This window comes from Chionomys nivalis, chromosome 3 (assembly GCF_950005125.1).
Source record: "Chionomys nivalis chromosome 3, mChiNiv1.1, whole genome shotgun sequence".
Lineage (NCBI taxonomy): Eukaryota > Metazoa > Chordata > Mammalia > Rodentia > Cricetidae > Chionomys > Chionomys nivalis.
The window spans coordinates 77,806,868-77,829,030 of record NC_080088.1 but is presented as its reverse complement, the minus strand read 5'-3'; the positions used below and the strand labels follow the sequence as shown (position 1 = coordinate 77,829,030).

Below are 22,163 nucleotides of genomic sequence, written 5' to 3'. Positions count from 1 at the left end.
GAGCCCTCAAAAAAAAAGAAAGAAAAGAAACTCCTGAGACAAAATGTAATCAAACAGTACAAGCACAGATCAAAGAAAGGATAGTAAATGCTGAAATTGAAAAATACCAAGTAAAAATACAGGCAAGACCATAAGAATAACACCTGACTCTTCAGCAAAAAACAGAACAATACAACAAAAAGTGGTCAAAAAAAACCCACCACATCTACAAGAAACAACAACAAACAAACAAAAAACAGAACAATATTTAGTAATAAATCTCAATGTTAAATGTCCTAATTGCCTAATAAAAGGACACAGGTGAACAGATGGAGTAGAAAAGACAATCCATCTTTTTGCTAACTCCAAGGTGTGCAGCAAGCCATCGGGCAAACACTGCATTAGGGTAAAGGGATGGAACAAGATAACAATGTAAATATTTGCCAAAATGGATTTCAACCCAAAATTAATCAGAAGAGACAGGGATTCCTCGTGGATTTCTCAGCCACCCATATTATGTTCCCTCCCTCCCTTCTTCTTCTCTACCTATCCCCTCTCCTTTCCTAAGGAGGCTCCCTTTCCCTGTTTCCCAATCAGATCACTTGTCTCCTTATATTCCCCTTCTTCTGTAATAACTTTGGCACCATCTAGTTGCTCCCTAATTGGACTAAAGACTGCTTAACAAGGACACTATGCCGGACACTAGAAACCCAGCTAACTACACAGTGCTAGTGGAGGCATGGTTACTGAAGAGAATCCACAACCACTAATTCATTAAATTACCACAGTACTTAAAATAATCTATAAACATTTGTCCTTATACCCACACGTAAGTGTAGTCTTTACCCCTCATCAAGGAAATTTCTCTTTGCAACAGAGAAAGACCATTACAATTTTAGAGGCTAGAAAGATGGCTCAAAAGGTTAAAAATTCTTACTGCTCTTATAGAGGACCCAAGTTGGATTCCTAGCACCAGGTAGGGTAGCTCACAACAGCCTATGCTCCAGCTCTCAGGAATCTGATTCCCTCTTCTGGCCTCTGAGGGAAACTGTACTCATGCACATACACTCCCCAAATCTTCACAGATACATCTGAACACACGTAATTTTTGAAATGTTTTTAAAAATTCTATGTCTCTATATAACAATATATAATTCAGTTCAAGAAGCTCCTCAGGATATGGCTATTCATGATCCTTTGGGCCATGTACAGACAGAAAAATCAGTTGATTTACATGGTCACAGAATTAAACTACTCAGCAGAAAACATGTTCACTCTCAGGGTAGGTATAAGGGCTGAATCAAGTCCCTACAAAAGTCCTGTATTGAAGCCCTAGGCCCAGAGCACTAAATGATGATTAAGCTAAAGTGAGGCCTGTAGGGTGGGCTCAATTGAATCTGACAGGCCCATAAAGGATGAGGAGTCTGTGCATGGATAGACATCAGGGGTAGACATACAGGAAAGGTCCTGAAAGATGATACCAAGTGCACTGTGTTCCAACAGCCAAGGAGAGATTCAGAGGTAATCTGTCTCACTGGTCCCTTGACCTTGGCCATCATAATCTATATTAGAAAAAATAAATTTCTATTATTTAACAAGATAAGGTAGCAATTTGTTAAGGCAGCCTGAACATACTAAACAGCTAGTGCAAATTTATCTGTTACCACTGAGAAGATGACCAAAGTTGAACAGTACTGTCTGCACAGCCCAGGAGACCTGGACTGTCTCACCTGTCTAGGAATTTTATGGCTTCTCCTTCCCTAGGGGACTTTGAATACTGGCCTGTTCTTTGTGATAGGGCCATTATTCTACAAATAGAGATATTATATGCTACTATCATTGGATTAAATTACTGTATATTCCAGAAATGTGCAGCAAATAATTTGTTGGGATTTTAAGGGTGTGCTGGCTTGAATGAGAATGGACTCCAAGAATTCATACATTTGAGTACTTGGTCCCTAGCTGATGGAACTGATTGGAAAGAATTAGGAGATATGGTTTTGCTGGAGCAGGTGTGTCAGTAGGGATGGGCTTTGAAGTTTCCGAAGACTCCTTCCATTCTGAATCTGTCCTGTGGTTGTGTCTCGAGAGGTGAACTCTCAATCACTGTATCAGTGCCACGCGTGCCTGCCTGCTGCCATGCTACCCGCTGTGATGACAATGACTCTAATCCTCTGAATATAGAAAAATTAAGAAAAAATGGTTAAGCGAGCCTTTTAAATAAAAGCAGGTAATATATTGAAGGCCCTAGCAACATTTAGGGGCATCCAAATGCTGTGTCTTACTTGGCATCACTAACACATAGAACAACTTCTTTTCTGCGTTTGTAGCTACTGATTACATTTATACATCTAACTTGCTCTCCCCTCACTTCTCCCAACCTCCTTTTCTCTCTCTTTCCCAGTATTAGGAAATGAATTAAGGTTTAAGGTGCTTCAACACTGAGCTCAATCCTTAGCCTTGCTTTCTTTTGAGGTGACCATTTTAAGAAAGACACATAAAGGGACTCTAGGAAATTCATGACATTACCTTACTTCACATATTTTCACATCTGTAGGTTTGCTAAAATGCCTACTGACAGCACTAAAATATGTTGCCAATTACCCCGGTTAGCACAAGCATTCTGTAGTCTTTTCCTTGAGACAAAATCAAGGCACAGCATGGCACAGCATATAGAAACAGCTAGGCTTCAGATGTCATTTCTGGGGCAAATACAAGACCTCTTTGCAACCCTTCTTTTAAGTCTACACTCCAATTAGGTAGCAGAAATACTAAAAGAATAAAAACAAAAATATCCAGGAGAAAAGAATGAGGAAAGGTATAAGAAGGTAACAAGATAGGCACTGTACCCACGGTAGTCGGAGGCCCTCTCACAAGTGATCCTAAAAATCATGAAGAGATCACTGCAGACCAGAAACGATCACTAGCCATGATGCTCTAAAAGACCTCCTGTGGAAGGAAGGTAAGCTTATGCTTAACATCTGTAGCCAATCCCAAATCCAAGAATCTAGGAATTTCATAGATGGAACCTTCTACCAATAAATTTAATAATTAGTATTTACCAAAAGTAATAAAGTTTTTTTGATAGTAAAAACTATTCTCCTAAGCAAAAGAAAGCAAATATTAGAACTGCTGTAAATTTTGGTCTAGTAATGATTATTTATTCTCCTGGAGTTCAAACTATATTATGCATTAATCCATTCTTTTTATATTTCCCTCTTAAATGACATCAAGAAAACAATAAAGTAATACATATTACCCTATTGTCACATAAGATCACCTACTACACCTATTTTCCCAGAAAGAACAAGAACAAAAACGGCCAGACTGTAGATCAAACAACAGACGTCATAGACAAAAATCCTCAAGTGGTTGTTTTTCCTACTCCCTAAATCCAAATTATAAAATCTCTGATTCCAAGCAGAAACAATCCTATCACATAAGATCCAAGTCACATCCTGGCTTTCCTCCCTTGGCATTTTTCTAACAAAGTCACAGAACTTTTCCTGGTAAAAATGTCTTCCGCTTACGAGGCAAATGCACAGTTGACAGCTGGACTCAGCTTGCTGTACTCACCAAGGAGGGAAGATGTAAATGATGTCCTGGGGATGCCCCCGTAGGTGGTCTGCAGTCTCTCTGGTAAAGAGAACCTTCAGACAGGCTCCCAGTCCTGGAGCTGTTTCCCTGGGAGGGCTGGTGGCTGGTGGCCCTGCTAACTGCTCACACACTGCAACTTGCATGGTGCATTCCTCATGTAGTTCCAGAATTTTCACAGTTAAGACACCAGACTTTCTGCCTAGAAGCAGAACAGACCAAAAAAAGAAAAAAAAAAAAAAAGAAAAAAGAAAAACCACACATTTAGAAATATCCTACACAGTAACTGCTTCTCTGCTTCTGTCAAAAACTATGTACCAGTGATAGCAAAGGGATGTTCATGGACTGCTGAGTGCTTGAGGTATGGATTTAAAGGGTAGAATTTAATCTGGATTCCAGGAGTGCCCCTCTTATAGAATTGCCCAAATTACATAGATTTCAATTTCTCATCTATGAAACAGATAATGTCACTTGCTCCAGTCAAGATCTGAGAGAATTCGAGGATAAACAAAGGGGACCCAATGCAATAATAGTTATCGACACACTTGTTGTACCAATGTAAAAGCACAAAGAATTGGGAGTGTTGGCTCAGTTATAGAACATTTGCCTAGCATGAGTGTGGTTCACCTCATAAGATCAAGTGGCTGGAGTGAGGTGGGACACACAAAATATTCCTAATAAAAGTCAAAATCTTTGTAAAAACCTCATGTTGGGTATGGAAGATGTCATTATAATCCTAGCTACTAGAGAGACTAAGTCAAGAAAATCCTGAGTTAAAAGCTAATCTGGGTATCACAGGGAACAAGATGGGAAGGGGAAGAAAGCCAACTAGCTGGAAGAAAGAGGAAACACAGCAGGGGGCACACGAAGACAGGTGGGTGATGTCTCCTAGGGAGACAAAAACTGCTGTGACTCAGAAGAAAGCTGGGGTTTCAAATCTTTGCTATAAAATACACACAAAACACATAAAGGTAAAAGAGTAACATGTGCTATTAGTTGCAGGTAATGAATATATTTTATCTTTTTCTATTAGTGTTTAATTTTTAAAATACAAAATTAGCTAAGAAGGAATAAGGAAAATAGAGCTGCAACTAACACTCAGTATCACCAGTCTCTCAAACACTGCAGATTAACAGCAAAAAGATCAAAAGCCAAGTTTTAAGATATATATCATTTCATTTCCGTTTCCAATTCTTCCTCTTTTGCTTCATGACTATGTTTTCTTTTCCTCAAGCTCCCCATCCATTCTCCTGACCTAGAGTACAGGTTTGCACACTGAGCTGGCCCGCCAACTTGTCAGGGCACTGGTCAGGATGACTGCTTCTCACGGTCTGTACCTGTCTCATTGAGGATAGGAAGGAAACAGAGCGAGGGAAGGACGTGAGCATGTGCAATGTCAAGTTCCTGCTGGGCATGATGTGAGCAGAAATGGAGGTGTAAAGACAAACTTCTAAGACAGCATTGACAAAAGAGCAGGCACGTGACTCGGGCACAGCACGTGTGTCTTTAATGAAAAGTAGTTGTTCTTCAACAGAGAACAGAAGAGCAAGCTAGGATCAATGAAAGTCATTTTAGTTTGCATATTTCTCTAGGGTAAGGCAGACAAGCAGTACCTAGAAAATTAGGGGTTTTAGAAGCAAATAGAAAAGTGGTCTACAGAGAAACCCTGTCTTGAAAAAGAAGGAGGGAGGGAGGGAGGGAGGGAGGGAGGGAGGGAGGGAGGGAGGGAGGGAGGGAGGGACCCATGCTGATGACTAAGCACAGAATTGATTGCTGCTGTTTATTGAAAAGCAGCCTGTATCTTTTTAGAAAGACAGAAAGGAATAAAGAAAAGTCTTTCTGGTCTTGTAGCTACAATATTTGCTGCGCATCACACTAGATATGAAGAACTACCTATCAGGTAGCAAAAAGTAACAGATACTCAGAGGTTACTTGAGAGTACGTAGAAATTCATAAAAGGAAAACAATTATAGGAACACACAAATATTATTAGAGCACAAACACCTATGATTCCATTATTAAAATACACTTAAAACATAGGATGAACCACACTATTACCAACCACTCATTTTTGGAAGCATTTAGTAAGTACTAACAATATTCCAAATAAGATAACGCCTTCTCAATATCCACAGCACCGAATACTTTGGGGGATAAACAAGTTATTTTCTGTTAATTGTTATCATGCCCTGAACACCACAGCTGTAGAGAAGGGACAGCAGTCTTGTCCTCTGGGCAGAGTACCACCAGGAGTTCTAGGAGACACAAATAAACAATGCCTTTGTGGAATAAAACAAAGCAGTCTCAATTCCATTTACCTGAGAGAGAAAAAGAGCATGGGATAAGGTCTCTCAAATTATCTGCTGGAGGCAAGCTCCAAATTTGAGCCCAAGAGATATAAGTACCAGAGACACTCATTTTTAAAAGAATACTGTTTTGCAATCTGATGAATAGTTCAAAAAAAGGTCATTTCTATGCTGCTAGGGCAATATTTTCCAAAAATGTTGGAGCATGTAATTAAAATATCACATCATCCAAGAAACAGATTGAGTAACTGCCAGAAACAATTACTTAGCTATACTAGAAAGATTTTTAAGAGCCACAGGCTAAGGAGGAGCTGAGTAAAACTGTCTTCTCAATATGGCAGGGCTGCTGTACTCATGAACGCAGCAGCTCTGGTGGGCTGCAGGAAGAAAGGCGAGTCAGCACTGGGGCATGGCGTGGGAATGAGTTCTTGAGCCTGAACTATGGAGAGCTGATGGCTTCTGGGGGAGGGAGAGTTGGTTTTCTTTAAACATATGGCCCTCATTGGTTGACCATGCTCCAGTGAAAGGCACACAACTGGGACTATATGGGCAGCACAAATTGTAGTCATGGACTGTTATAAAACAACATCAGAAGGAATTCAAAACAACAGAGAATATGAAATTGAGGGAGGATAGGGAAGTGAGGCTCAACCTGGAAAGAGTTAGTTAGGAGAAGAAACTGAGAGTGATTATGATCCAAATACACTGTGTGAACATTTTAAAGAATAAATAAAAATATTTTTAATCCTCAAATTAAGAAATACAAACACCTTATTTGTGTTTCTCTAACGGTAATAGTTAATATACATATAGTATTAGCTATCTCTGGAAGCACTGGGAACTGGGATCACAGTAAACACATGGTGTAATGCCTGGTCCAGCACATGCGCAGTAATTATAGCATTAGCCTTTAAAAGCATCTTCAGGTCAGTTTTCTGTTTTCAAGACAGAGTATCTCTGTGCAACAGCGCTGGCAGTCCTGGAACTCACTCCCTAGACCAGGCTGGCCTCAATTTCACAGATCTGCCTGCCTCTGCCTCCCAAGTGCTGGGATTAAAACCATGAGCCACCATTGCCCAGCTCAAATTGGTTTTCCTATTCAATCTATAAGAACTACAAAAACAGGTTGGAAGAAATAGAACCTTTGTAAAGTTGCTACCTTAAGTAAAGCTGTGATATCAAAAAATATGACTGCCTAGGGGTCGTAATAAAATAGTAGAAACAATGTAAAGGGGTTAGAAAAAAAGTATGCTGTATTACCAAAATGCCAGGTAGGATGTGCCTACAGGTACAATAATGTCATGATTGCTATGAGTACAACAATCAGCTTTCCAACCTAATTTAAGGCCTATTCCACAGGAGGAACTCATGTCTAGTACTTATGCCAGGGAGAAAAGCTGTAGATGGGGGGACATCAGAGGACCTAGTGGAGAAGGAACTGCTATAGTTTTGTTGAATGAATGTAATGTGCATCAAGTTGCTTCTAAACATATTTGCACCCAAAGAATTATTAATGAACAAAAATTTCTTTTTGTAGATTAAGAGTATTTGAAAAATTCATAATCATTGGTGAAACTCCTAAGAACAAGGTTATTTTATTGCTGTGGCATAGAGGCCCACTGCTTAGTCATTAATAAGCGTCTCCATCACTCTCTCCAATGCTTAAATCATCACAGAAGAATAGAAAGAACCTAAGAGCTGGAGGAAGGGGTGGAGTTATTGTGTCGCAATTTATTATTAGAGGGAACAGGAAAGATCATGAGGGTCCAAAAGTGAAAGAAGTGCAGGAAGTTCATGAAATTAACAAAATCCACAAGGTCCCTCTCAAACGTTCTAAAAGTAGTAAATAATTCCAGGGAGAGAACACTCTCTGACACGTTTGCATCCAGGAGACTTGGACCTGTCATGCAGCGAGAGCACTGTATTTTCAATTAGTTGTAACACAGCTGGGGTAGGCTTCTGGTGATGCACTTGCCCTTGGGTTATTCATGATCCTGTACACCACCTATCATCATACTCCCATAGGCAACCCTAATAAACTCAATAGTTTGTTAGGTCAAACTTTGATAGAATCATTACTTTGGTCTACCATGAATAGAAGTTGGTTTCCCTTTCCCTAGAAAAAGCTTACTGAGACTGCCGCCGGAGAGGAAAGTGTCTGGGTTACTAGTTGGAGAGCTCTGTTCTCTGCACCCTAGCCCTAGGAGGCTCATCCCATGGCTCATGCCAACCCACCAAACCCCAGAGACCCTGGAGTAAGTCTCACAATACTCACAACCATTCCCTACCACATCTGTGCCCACCACAGCCTTGGCCCAGGCTGCCCCCAGAGAGGAGAGTGTCTCGGGTCCCAGTTGGAGGGCTCTGCTCTATAGGCCCGAGCCCCGGGAGGCACACCTTGTGACACAACCTGACCCACCAAACCCCAGAGACTCCGAACCAGCATCCACACACACACAATTTTCCCACAGCAGCTGTGCCTACCAGAGCCTTGGTCCAGACTGCTCCAAACCCTACCTACACCTGAAGGAGCCCAAGAATCCTATCAGCAGATCTCCCTGCACCTGGAGAAAGAGCAACCACCTAAGCCACAGGCCCTACCTTCACTAATTGGAGAAAGAGAGACCCCCCGAGAAGCACAGGCCCCAAATGCACCCACTGGAGGACGAGATGGGCAGACTGCAGTGTAAGAACACATTCAACAACATAAAGAGCAATATGGCATCACCAGAATCTAAAACAAAAAGACCTGAAAATCCAAACCCAGAAGGAGCAGAAGAAAATGACCTTAAATATAACTTTCTGAAGAAGATAGAGAACTGTAAAGAGGAAATGAAAATTTGCCTTAAAGAAATGGAGGAAAGGACGCGGCGGAGACGTGGCACAGACACGGCGCAGACACGAAGGTCCAAGCATGAAACAGTGAAGCCCACACTGAGAGTAGATCGTCCCACTACAATTAAATCAAGTAGGTTTTTTGGTGCCTGGCCCCAGCTTGCGCCCAGGGGCTTCCTTCCTTCTCCCTCCCGCGGAGCTGCGGGATCACCCAGTTCAGCCTGTTTGGGCACTGGGTCGGGTGCTCGGGGCAGAGGACAGCAGGAGTTTCTTTGTTTTGGTGGCTGGCCTGCAGAGTGGTAGGCCTTTTGTTGGCGAGGTCCCTGGCGAATGGGGAGCCTGGTCCTGTTCCTGAAGACCCTTCTGAGTGGTGAGAGAGATCTTGGTCCATGGTGGGAGCCGGGAAACGGAGCGGGGGCATTTTGTAAGTGGGGCCCCAGGCCAGCAGGGAAACCTGATCCTGTTTTAGAAGACCCATTAGATAGCATCGGTAGGAAGAGATGGGCAGGTGCCAAGGCAAGAATTCACCCAACAATCTGAAAAACAACATGAAAACACCAGAACCCAATGATCTTACAACAGAACAACTTGAACACCCTAACACAGAAGAAGTGGAAAAAATTGACTTTATGAAAGCAATAGAGTCCCTTAAATATCATGTAAAAAAATGCCCTTATAGAAATGGATGAGAAGTATAACAAAAAGTTTGAAGAAATGAGTAAATACGTAAATAATAGCCTGGGAAACCAAGAAAAAACGATCAAACAGGTAATGGAAACAGTTCAAGAATTAAAAACTGAAATGGAAGCAAGGAAGACAACACAAACTGAGGACCAGCTGGATATGGAAAATCTAGGTCAACAAGCAGAGACTACAGAAACAAGCATAATCAATAGAATACAAGAGATAGAAGAAAGACTCTCAGATTCTAAGGACACCATAGAGAAAATAAACGCACTGATCAAAGAAAACAGCAAAGCCAACAAATTCTCATCACAAAACATTCAGGAAATATGGGACACAATAAAAGGACCAAACCTAAGAATAATAGGGATAGAAGAAGAAGAGTTACAGCTCAAAGGCCCAGAAAATATTTTCAACAAAATTATGGAAGAAAACTTCCCCAACATAAAGAAAGATATTCCTTTGAATATTCGAGAAGCATACAGAAGACCAAATAGACTGGATTTAAAAAAATCCCCTCGCCATATAATAATCAAAACACAAAACATACAGATTAAAGAAAGAATATTAAGAGCTGCAAAGGAAAAAGGTCAAGTAACTTATAAAGGTAAACCCATCAGACTTACACCTGATTTCTCTATTGAAACCATGAAAGCCAGAAGGTCCTGGATAGAGGTACTGCAGAAACTAAGAAACCATGGATGCAAGCCCAAACTACTATACTCAGCCAAGATATCATTCACTATCAATTGAGAAAACAAAACATTCCAGGATAAGAACAAATTTAAACAATACGTAGCCACAAATCCAGCCTTACAGAAAGTAATAGAAGGAAAATCACAACCCAAGGAATCCAATATTGCCAACACTGCCCACAGTAACTCAGGCATCTAGCGACCCTTCACCAGCACAACTCAAAGAAGAGAGATACACAAACTCTACTACCAAAAACAATAAGAATAACTGGAGTAAACAACCACTGGTCATTAATATCACTTAATGTTAATGGACTCAATTCACCTATAAAAAGGCACAGGCTAAGAGATTAGATACGAAAACAGGATCCAACATTCTGCTGTTTGCAAGAAACACATCTCAACCACAAAGACAGACATCTACTCAGAGTAAAGGGTTGGGAAAAGGTTTTTCAAGCAAATGGTCATAAGAAACAAGCAGGTGTGGCCATACTAATTTCTAACAAAACTGACTTCAAACTAAAATCAATCAGAAGAGATTGAGATGAACATTTTATACTCATAACAGGAACAATTCATCAGGATAAAGTCTCAATCCTGAATATCTATGCCCCTAATATAAAAGCACCCACTTACGTAAAAGAAATATTACTAGAACTCAAGGCAGACATCAAACCACACACACTAGTAGTAGGAGACTTCAATACACCTCTCTCACCAATGGACAGGTCAATCAGACAGAAACCTAATAGAGAATTAAGAGAATTATTGGAGATAATGAAGCAAATGGACTTAACCGACATCTATAGAACATTCCACCAAAATAGGAAAGAATATATCTTTTCTCTGCAGCTCATGGAACCTTCTCGAAAATTGACCACATACTTGGTAACAAGGGAAACCTCCACAGATACAAAAAAATATCAGTGTCCACCTGTGTCTTATCAGATCACCACGGATTAAAGTTAAAAGGCAACAACAATGCTACCCCCAGAAAGCCGACAAACTCATCGAAACTGAACAGTCAACTACTGAACCACACCTGGGTCAAGGAAGAAATTAAGAAAGAAATTAAAGTCTTCCTTGAATTTAATGAAAATAAAGAGACAAAACACTCAAACCTATGGGACACGATGAAAGCAGTACTAAGAGGAAAGTTCATAGCACTAAGTGCCCACTTAAAGAAAACAGAGAAAGCATACATTGGAGACTTAACAGCACACCTGAAAGCTCTAGAAAAAAAAGAAGCAGACGCACCCAGGAGGAGTAGAAGACTGGAAATAATCAAACTGAGGGCTGAAATCAACAAAATAGAGACACAGAAAACAATCCAAAGAATCAATGAAACAAAACAGCTTGGTACTGGCATAAAAACAGAGAAGTCGACCAATGGAATAGAATAGAAGACCCTGACTTTAGCCCACAAACCTATGAACACCTGATTTTCGATAAAGGAGCTAAAAGTATACAATGGAAAAAAGAGAGCATCTTCAACAAATTGTGCTGGCAAAACTGGATGTCAATCTGTGGAAGAATGAAAATAGATCCATATCTATCACCATGCACAAAACTCAAGTCCAAATGGATTAAAGACCTCAATATCAGTCCAAACACACTGAACCTGATAGAAGAGAAAGTGGGAAGTACTCTACAACACATGGGCACAGGAGACCACTTCCTACGTATAACCCCAGCAGCACAGACATTAAGGGCAACATTGAATAAATGGGACCTACTGAAACTGAGAAGCTTCTGTAAAGCAAAGGACACTGTCACTAAGACAAAAAAGGCAACCCACTGACTGGGAGAAGATCTTCACCAACCCCGCAACAAAGGTCTGATCTCTAAAATATATAAAGAACTCAAGAAGCTAGACGTTAAAATGCTAATTAACCCAATTTAAAAATGGGGCACTGGCCGGGTGGTGGTGGCGCATGCCTTTAATCCCAGCACTCGGGAGGCAGAGGCAGGTGGATCTCTGTGAGTTCGAGACCAGCCTGGTCTACAAGAGCTAGTTCCAGGACAGGCTCCAAAACCACAGAGAAACCCTGTCTCGAAAAACCAAAAAAAAAAAAAAATGGGGCACTGAACTGAACAGAGAATTCTCAACAGAAGAAGTTCAAATGGCCAAAAGACACTTAAGGTCATGCTCAACCTTCTTAGCGATCAGGGAAATGCAAATCAAAACAACTTTGAGAGACCATCTTACACCTGTCAGAATGGCTAAAATCGAAACTCCAATGATAGCCTTTGCTGGAGAGGATGCGGAGTAAGGGGTACACTCATCCATTGCTGGTGGGAATGCAAACTTGTGCAACCACTATGGAAATCAGTGTGGCGGTTTCTCAGGAAATTTGGGATCAACCTACCCCAGGACCCAGTAATACCACTCTTGGGAATATACCCAAGAAATGCCCTATCATACAACAAAAGTATATGCTCAACTATGTTCATAGCAGCATTGTTTGTAATAGCCAGAACCTGGAAACAACCTAGATGCCCTTCAATGGAAGAATGGATGAAGAAAGTATGGAATATATACATATTAGAGTACTACTCAGCAGTAAAAAACAATGACTTCTTGAATTTTGCATGCAAATAGACGGAAATAGAAAACACTATCCTGAGTGAGGTAAGCCAGACCCAAAAAGAGGAACACGGGATGTACTCAGTCATATTTGGTTTCTAGCCATAAATAAAGGACATTGAGCCTATAATTCGTGATCCTAGAGAAGCTAAATAACAAGGTGAACCCAAAGAAAAACACATAGTTATCCTCCTGGATATTAACCTTCATCAGGTGATGAAAAGTGACAGAGACAGAGACCCACACTGGAGCACCGGACTGAAATCCCAAGGCCCAAATGAGGAGCAGAAGGAGAGAGAGCACGAGCAAGGAACTCAGGACCGCGAGGGGTGCACCCACACACTGAGACAATGGGGATGTTCTATCAGGAACTCACCAAGGCCAGCTTGACTGGGTCGAAAAAAAGCATGGGACGTGTTGACTGCCTCTAATTTCATCTTAATCTTGAAGTAATCTATATGTGGCAATAGCAAAGAAGGCATTTGAAGCAATTATTTTAAGTAAGCCCAGGAGTTACAAAAAATGTGTCAATGATAAATAAACAAGTTTATGGGAATAATAAAAGAATAATCACATAGAAAAAAAAAAGCATGGGATAAAACAGGACTCCCTGAACATAGTGGACAATGAGGGCTGCTGAGAAGTCAAGAACAATGGGTTTTGATCCTACTGCACGTACTGGCTTTATGGGAGCCTAGGCTGTTTGGATGCTCACCTTACTAGACCTGGAAGGAGGTGGGAGATCCTTGGACTTCCCACAAGGCAGGGAACCCTGACTGCTCTTTGGGCTGCTGAGGGAGGGGGAGTTAATTGAGGGAGGGAAATGGGAGGCGGTGGCAGGGAGGAGGCAGAAATCTTTAATAAATAAATAAATAAAAGAAATATAGGAAAACATAAATGGAAAATTGGAAGAAATCAATAAATCTCTTAAAGAAAGCCAAGAAAATCAAGAAAAAACAAACAGGTGAAGCAAAGAGTTCAAATAGTTCAAGACTTGAAAATTGTGATAGAGTCAATAAAGAAAATACAAATCAAGGGAATTCTGTAAATGGAAAATCTGGGTAAACGAACAGGAACAACAGATGGAAGCAGAATCAAGAGATTTCAAAAGATGGAAGACAGGATCTCAGCAGCTGAAGATACAATAAAGAAAATAGGTTCATCAGTCAAAGAAAATGTTAAATACAACAAATCCATAACACAAAACATCCAGGAATCAGGGACACCACCAAGAAAAGACCAAATCTAAGAAAAGAGATAATAGATGTTTAGCATAAAGTCACAGAGAATATATTCAACAAAATCATAGAAGAAAATTATCCCAAACTAAAAGAGGACATGCCTTTGAAGATACAAGAAGTTTATAGAACACCAAACAGACTGGACCAGGAAAAAAAAAAAAAAAAAGAACCCTCACCATATTTAAAAAAAATCATTAAACATACAGAATAAAGAAAGAATATTAAGAACTACAAAAGAAAAAGGCCAAGTAACATATAAAAGTAGACCCATCAAAATTGCAACCGATTTCTCAGTGGAAACACTGAAAACCAGAAGGTCCTGGACAGATGCGCAGCAGACACTGAGAGACCATGGATACAAGCCTAGACTACTATACCCAGCAAAACTTTCAATCACCACAGACAGAGAAAACAAGATATTCCATGACAAAACCAGATTTAAACAATATCTATCAACAAGTCCAGCCTTACAGAAAGTACTAGAAGGAAAACTCCAACCCAAGGAAGTCAGTTGCACCCACAAAAACATAGTCATAAATAACCTCATACCTCACACCAGCAAACTCCAAAGAAAGAAAACACACAAACACTATCACTGAAAAATAACAGGAATAAACAATCACTGGTCATTAATATTTCTTAATATCAATGAACTCAATTCACCGATAAAAAGACATAAGCGAACAGAATGGATATGAAAACAGAATCCATCCTTCTGCTGTGTACCATAAACGCACCTCAACCTCAGAGACAGACATTACCTCAGTATAAAGAGTTCAGGAAAGATTTTCCAATTAAATGGACCTAAGAAGCAAGCGAGTATAGCTATCCTAATATTTAACAAAATAGATGTCAAACTAAAATAAATCAGAAGAGATGGAAAAGGATACTTCATACTCAATACAGGAAAAATCCATCATGATGAAGTCCCAAATCTGAACATCTCTGCCTCAAATACAAGAGCACCTACATATGTAAAAGTCACATTACTAAAGCTTAAATCACACATCAAACCCCACAGTAATAGAATAAGATTACAACACCCCACTCTTACCAATGGACAGGTCTGCCAGACAGAAACTTAAGAGAGAAATAAGAGAACTAAAATGTCATAATTCACATTGAATTAACAGACATCTACAGAACATTTCAACCAACACCAAAGAATATACCTTCTTCTCAGCATTTCATGAAACCTTCCCTAAAATTGACCACATACTGAGTCACAAAGTAAACCTCAACAGATACCAAAAAAATGGAATAACCCCCTGTATCTTATCAGATCACCATGGCTTAAAGTTAGAATTCAACAGCAACACTAATTGCAGAAAGTCTACAAACTCATATAAATTGAACAATGCTCAACTGAATCAGCCCTGGTTCAAGGAAGAAATAAAGAAATTAAATATTTCCTAGACTTCCACAAAAAGGAAAGCATAATATGCCCAAATATATAGGACACTATGAAAGCAGTGCTAAGAGCAAAGTTCACAGCACTAAGTGGCTACATTTAAAAAAAAAAAAAAATGGAGAAATCTCACACTAGAGAATTAACAACACACCTGAAAGCTCTGGAACAAAAATAAACAGACTTACCCAGAAGGACTAGACAGTAGGAAATTGAGGGCTGAAATCAGTAAAACAGAAACAAAGAAAACAAAATAATCAATGAAACAAAGAGTTGGTTCTTACAGAAAATCAACAAGACAGACAAACCCATATGCAAACTAACCCAAAAGGCAGAGAGAGAACATCCAAATTTAAAAAAAAAAAAATCAGAAATGAAAAAGAGGACACTAACAAGAGACACTGAGGAAATCCAAAGAATCATTAGGTCACACTTTAAAAATCTGTATTCCACAAAACTAGAAAATCTAAAAGAAATGGACAATTTTCTGGATAGGAACCACATACCAAAACTGAATTGAGACCAGATAAACAATTTAAACAGACCTGTAACCTGAAAGAAAACAGAAGCAGACATCAAAAGTCCCTCCCCCTCCCCCCAAAAAAGCCCAGAACTGGATGATTTCAGCACAGAATACTACCAGAACTTCAAAGAAGAGCTTAATACCTATGCTCCTCAAATTGTTCCACACAATAAAAACAGAAAAAACATTACCATACTCTTTTAATGAGGCTAAAGTTACCCTGATAGCCAAACCACACAAAGATGCAATTAAGAAAGAGAATTACAGACCAATCTCCCTCATGAACACTGATGTAAAAATATTCAATAGAATACTGGCAAACCGAATCTAAGAACACATCAAAAAAATCATCCACCATGATCAAGTGGAGCTTCATCCCAGAGATACAAGGATGATTCAATACACGAAAATCTGCCAATATAATCCAACATATAAATAAACTGAAAGAAAAAAACCATATGATCATCTCACTAGACACTGAAAAAGCCTATGACAAAATCTTAACACCCCTTTATCATAAAGGTCTTGAAGAGATCAGAGATACTAGAAACATATCTAAACATAATAAAAGCATATACAGCAAGCTGACAGCCAACATCAAATTAAATGGAGAGAAACTCAAAGCGATTCCACAAAAATGAGGAACAAGACAAAGCTGTCTACTCTCTCCATATCTATTAATTATAATAGTGAAAGTTCTAGCTAGAGCAAGACAACAAAAGGAGATCAAGGGGATACAAATTGGAAAGGAAGAAGTTAAAGCCACTACATGTCAAGTAATGGTGACACATATCTTTAAATCCTGGATTTGAGGAAAAAGGCATATAGATTTCTGTAAGTTCAAGACTACCCTGGGCTACACAAAATCAACCAGAAACAAATCTAGGTGGTGGTGGCCTACAGCTTTAATCCCAGTACTAAGGAATCACACCTTTAATCCCAGCACTAGAAGAAATATAAAATGGGAGGAGAGAGAGGCTCTGTCTGCTTAGTTTGTGGTTGCCCAACCTTGGTAGAGGCAAGAATTCTCTAGTGGTTTGGCTGGCTGCTTTGCTTTTCTGATTTTCAGGTCGAACCCCAATTTCTGTCACTGGGTTTTTAGTATTCATGCTATAGTCACAAATAACAAAAAATATCTTGGGATAATACTAACCAAAGAAGTAAAAGATCTGTATGAAAAGAACTTTAAGTCTTTGAAGAAAGAAACCGGAAAAGACATCAGAAAATGAAGAGATCTCTCATGCTTTTAGGTAAGGTAAGATCAACATAATAAAAATGGCAATCTTATCAAAAGCAATCTACATATTCAAAGCAATCCCCATCAAAATCCCAACACAGTTCTCCACAGACCTTGAAAGAGCAACACTCAACTTCATATGAAAAAACAAAAAACCCAGAATAGCCAAAACAATCCTGGACAATAAAGGAACCTCCAGAGGAATCACCATCCATGACTTCAAGCTTTACTACAGAACTATGGCAATGAAAACAGCTTGGTATGACATCTTGAAATCTGCAGGTAAATGGATTGGACTAGAGAAAACTACATTGAGTGAGATAACCCAGACGCAGAAAGACAAATATAGTATGTACTCACTCATAAGTAGATATTAGACATAAGACAAAGAATAACCAGCCTATAGTCCATGACCCCAGAGAAGCGAGGTAACAAGGAGAACCCTAAAAAAGACATACATGGATCCTCCTGGAAAGAGGAATTAGAAAAGATCTCCTGAGAAAATTGGAAATGAGAGGGGGAGGAAGAGGACAAAAGGGAAGGAAGAGGAGAAAATGAGGGAATGGGATGGTTGTGATGGGAGAATGACAGACAGGGAGAGCAAGGAAAGAGATAAATTGATTGTGGGAGCCATTATGAAGCCAGTGAGAAACCTGGCATTAGGAAAATTCTCAGGAATCTGCAAGAACGATGCCAGCTAAGACCCAAAGCCGTAGTGGAGAGGGTGCCTGAACTGGCCATCCCTGGTAATTAGATTGACGACTACCTTGTCATCATAGAACCTTCATGTAGCAACTAATGGTAGCAGATATCTACAAAGATCCATAGCTAAGCAGTAGCCCAAGCTTCGAGAGACCAGTCCAAGAGAGGGAGGAATGATAATATGAGCAAAGATGTCATGACCATAATAGGGATACCCATAGAAACAGCTGGCCAAAGCCAGTGAGAGCTCACTGACTCTGAAGTACTAGCAAGGGAACCCGCACAGGACAAAACTAGACGCAATGACTGTGGTGACAATTGTGTGGCTTGGGCAGTCTGTGGGTCCACTGGCAGTGGGACCAGGATTTATCCCGAGTGCTTGAACCGGCATCTTGGAACCCATTCTTTTTGGAGTGATACCTTGCTCAGCCTAGATATGGGGCGGGGGGGGAGGGGGTTGGTCCTGCTTCAAAATGATGTGTCAGACTTTTTCTTGACTCTACTTGGTAAGCCTTACCCTCTCTAAGTGGATGGGGAGGGGCTGGGGGGGAAGGTGGAGAAGCAGGAGGAAGGGAAAGAGTGTGAACTGGGATAAGTAGGCAAAATGAAAAAAGACTGTTCTAAAAAAATTTTAAAAGCTCACAGAACATTTTATTAGTTAACTGAGACGGAAGGGATATAAGAGATAAAATCTGTTTGTGGATACTGTGATTGTTGATTCATTTGAAATACACGGTTAGAATCCACTGACACGCATGTGAACTCAAATCATCCTGGGCATGTTATTCTGAAAATTAATGCATCTGGCTAATTAAAGTACTATAAAAGAAAGGACAAAGTGAAGTAAGTTAGGTGTAGGCCCATATTTCTATTTGGTATGGCAGCCAGGCTCTGAAGCCATAGGCCCCATGTATCCTGCCAGGAAGGCTGTCTCTAACCTAACAAAAGGTCAGGACGTTTTGCTCCTTTCTTTGTAATTTAGAGGATGCCTGATAGAAATGCTGATTCAAGCCTACATGACAGCTAGCATATAGAGCACACAGGTAGATGTGGACATGACAAAAAGCCATTCACCTGGTTACCTAGAAGACAGAATGCTGGTGTACTTCCCACTCAGTTTATGTTTAGGTATTAAAGCTGTTTGGAGAATAAAATGAGAGAAATTCTTCAGGATGTGAACTCAGGACTTCATGAGGGACCACTGAGAATCTCCCTCCTGATAAAGTCATGTGAGTTGTGTCTTTATTCCCATTTCTCCACGCTGATCTAGAGACAGATAGTTTATGTTGGGGTCCAGTTGAGAGAAATAATTGAGGGTCCGGGCTAGCACCAGACCCCGACATAATGGGGCCCAACGTGGGGCTGATCTGCGAAACCCGACAGTTAGGATGTGAACAGAGAGCTTGAAATCATTCTTTTGTAGAGCACAGGAAGCATCTCACCCTCTGCTTCCTTGAGACAGGGTCTTACATAGCCCAGGCTGACCTCAAATTTCCTCTCAAGTTGAGAATGACCTTCAACTACTATTCTCCTGCCTCCATCTCCTGAGTGCTAAGATTATAGTGTGCACCACCACACCTGACTTACGCAGTGCTGGGCAATGCACATAGGACTTCATGAATGAAAGAAAAGCATTCTACCTATAGACCTACAACTGGAAACCCTATAAGTCTTTTATTTTCATTTTGGCCTGAACAATCTAGTAATTCACCAAAATTAATACACTTGATATATATATTCTCTAGCCCTTTCGAATACACGCTAGAGACATGCACTGAGATAGATAGATCTTCAGGCTTGTATAGCAAGCATTTTACCAGCCCAGTCCGCTCCCACACCCCACCAATAGTTTTCAACTATATTTTGAAAAGTATCCCCCAAAACAAAGACTACTGGAAAGAATTTTTTTTAAGTCACAAAAACACAAATAATTCACCTTCATGTATTTGATGTGAGAAAAGACTTTTTACCTGGAATATTTTGCACCCATCATCTTAGATGCTTATAAAAAAATCTTACCTAAAGGTGTCATTTGATAAGAAACACATCGATGTCTCCACAAAGAAATGGCAGATCTCTCACGATTCTGCAGTTCTTTTAGTCTCTCTGCCAGCCCGCCTCTGTTTAATTAAATATAATATACTATGTTTAAATAAACAGCCCTCATAACAACTGCAGTTTTCACATTTCATACCCCTCAACAAAAACGGACGTAATAAGAAAACCCTTCGTATTATATTCTCTTTTTGTGTATCATTTCCAATTCCTAGTTTTCCTAGAGGTCTAGTCCCTGATTCTCACCAAAGCTGAACTGCCATTGTACTCACAGAATTTGACAGGTTAAGTCGGTATGGTTCCCTTTCTACATTCTTAATTTGTTCACTCCTTAGATGTGCTGTGTGTTTACTACCTGCACCCGTCACTTGGCTAGGGTTAGAAAATGCTGCATCCTGCCATGCAAATAGGTCCTCCAAATGTGCAAATAAATAAATGCAAAGTGAACTCAGAGCCTCAGACAAGACTGAACTTGCCAGCCTGTTGGTGGGCACAATAATCAAACAAGAACATTACTTGGACTCTGTAAGATAATTTAGTACCTACACACTACAAAGATCATAAAGTTAGAAAAGGGCAAAGCCAAAAAGGGAGCCAAAGGAGAGAAAGAGGGAAAGGAGTAAAGTAAGGAAAGTTCTATGGATTTTCTAAATTACTTTCCTCTATTTCATCTACCCACCTCACCTAAATGTCTAAATCTGAAATTTACAAGGTGCCCATCTCCATTAGTTCATGCCTAAGAACCTACCACCACCTAGTAGCCTAACTCTTCAAGTGTTAAATCAAGCACTTCCCATCCCAAACCTGCTGCTCCTACTACTACCTCGTCTCTACTACTACCTCGTCTCTACTACTACCTCGTCTCTACTACTACCTCGTCTCTACTATTACCTCGTCTCTACTACTACCTCGTCTCTACTACTACCTCGTCTCTAACAGTGCAGCGACTTTACCTTCTGGCTGACAATCAGTCTTCACAGAGGATAGGCAGAGGCATACTGCCATGCCTCCTGCATACAAAAACAAGCCTGGCACACAGGCCCTCAACAGGGTTGGGAACACTATGTTCTAGGCCTGGATAACATCACCTGCACCATTAAAATCATCCTCCTTTCAAGGACAACATATTCTCCACATTCCTTCCTTCCTGGTAACTGAACCCGAAGCCACACACATGCTAGACAAATACTCTATCACTGAGTTAGATTCTTAGTTCCTGGGTTAAGATGACATCTAATTATGGAGCACTCTAGTCTAACTTCAAAATCACCATGTCACCCAGGCTTGTCTTGAACTACAATCCTACTGCTTATAGCATGATTAAAAGTATGCATTATCCATATCCAATTACCATTCTCCTCTGAAGCAACAACTTCATTTGGGGCATTGCTGGACTCAAATTTGCAATAACTGTGACTATCTTGAGTCATAATGCTCACTGAGTATGACTGAAGGGTTTTGCTTATGTCATTCCCTACTAGGACACAAATAAATCAAGCCATCAAGTGGTACGTATAGCTTTACAACTGGACCCGCCAGCATCAGGAATGAGCTTGATGTCATATGGGCTATGTTCATTTTAGCCTGGACTCATCCAGGATTTTGTCTTGACCATTTAATAAGCGCTTTTCAAAAACTTTGACTATAAATCCCATGAATCCACTGGTCTTCCTGCTGTATATAACCAACCTTATGCCACTAAGTCACTGACTGTACTCGGTGTATCATGGATCTTTCTTGTCCTTTGGTCTCATGACACAGTCCACGATTTTTGGATACTAGGAAGTGGTTTTTCAAGAATGGGTACACATCTTTGTGCCTTATTTATAAAACAACATGAGAAAGGATATTTTAAATTTTCTCAGCATAGTGCATGCACCCATTATTTGCCTCTGCAAATATTCTTTCTGGAAATACTATTCTCTGCAAACATTCTGGGGACTAGATCTCTTTCAGCACATAATCAGCTAGATCTCTCCATCCAGAGTGAGTTTAGGCAGCAGTCCTCCCACTGCACCGTTCACTGCTCTCGGTTTGCTGTGCTAACGGTGTAAAAGACCCCATCGCCCTCACAACCGTGTTCTCCTCCACTGTGATATTCACCTAGGCGCTCTCTGTCACTTTTAGTTTAAGGCACTGCTGGACATAGGTTCCTTCTCACTCTCAACGTTTTTGCCTACGGACAAGGACATTATTTTGTTCCAGTTTATAGCAAACAAAAACACCTTGGATGACATGAGGTTGTGACATGTCTCTAAAGATTCCTGCACACATTCTGAGTGGCTCACCGAGGCCAGTCATGAACTGACACACTAGT

At 40.3% G+C, this 22,163-nt stretch overlaps 1 protein-coding gene across 4 annotated transcripts in view; it reads right to left on the bottom strand.

Annotated features, from left to right (window-relative positions):
* Positions 1-22,163, bottom strand: part of Spidr (scaffold protein involved in DNA repair) — a 225,393-nt gene that overhangs the window by 129,041 nt on the left and 74,189 nt on the right. For 3 of the 4 annotated variants that reach the window (XR_009056844.1, XM_057764939.1, XM_057764937.1), the window contains 2 exons: positions 19,811-19,911; positions 3,556-3,775 (listed from right to left, as the gene is read on the bottom strand). Coding sequence is in view for 3 of the 4 variants with exons in the window: in XM_057764939.1 (XP_057620922.1) it covers positions 3,556-3,775; positions 19,811-19,911 (321 nt within the window). In the remaining variant the exon portion in view is untranslated. The remainder of the gene's footprint in view (positions 1-3,555; positions 3,776-19,810; positions 19,912-22,163) is intronic. The other variant, XM_057764938.1, reaches the window with a different exon arrangement.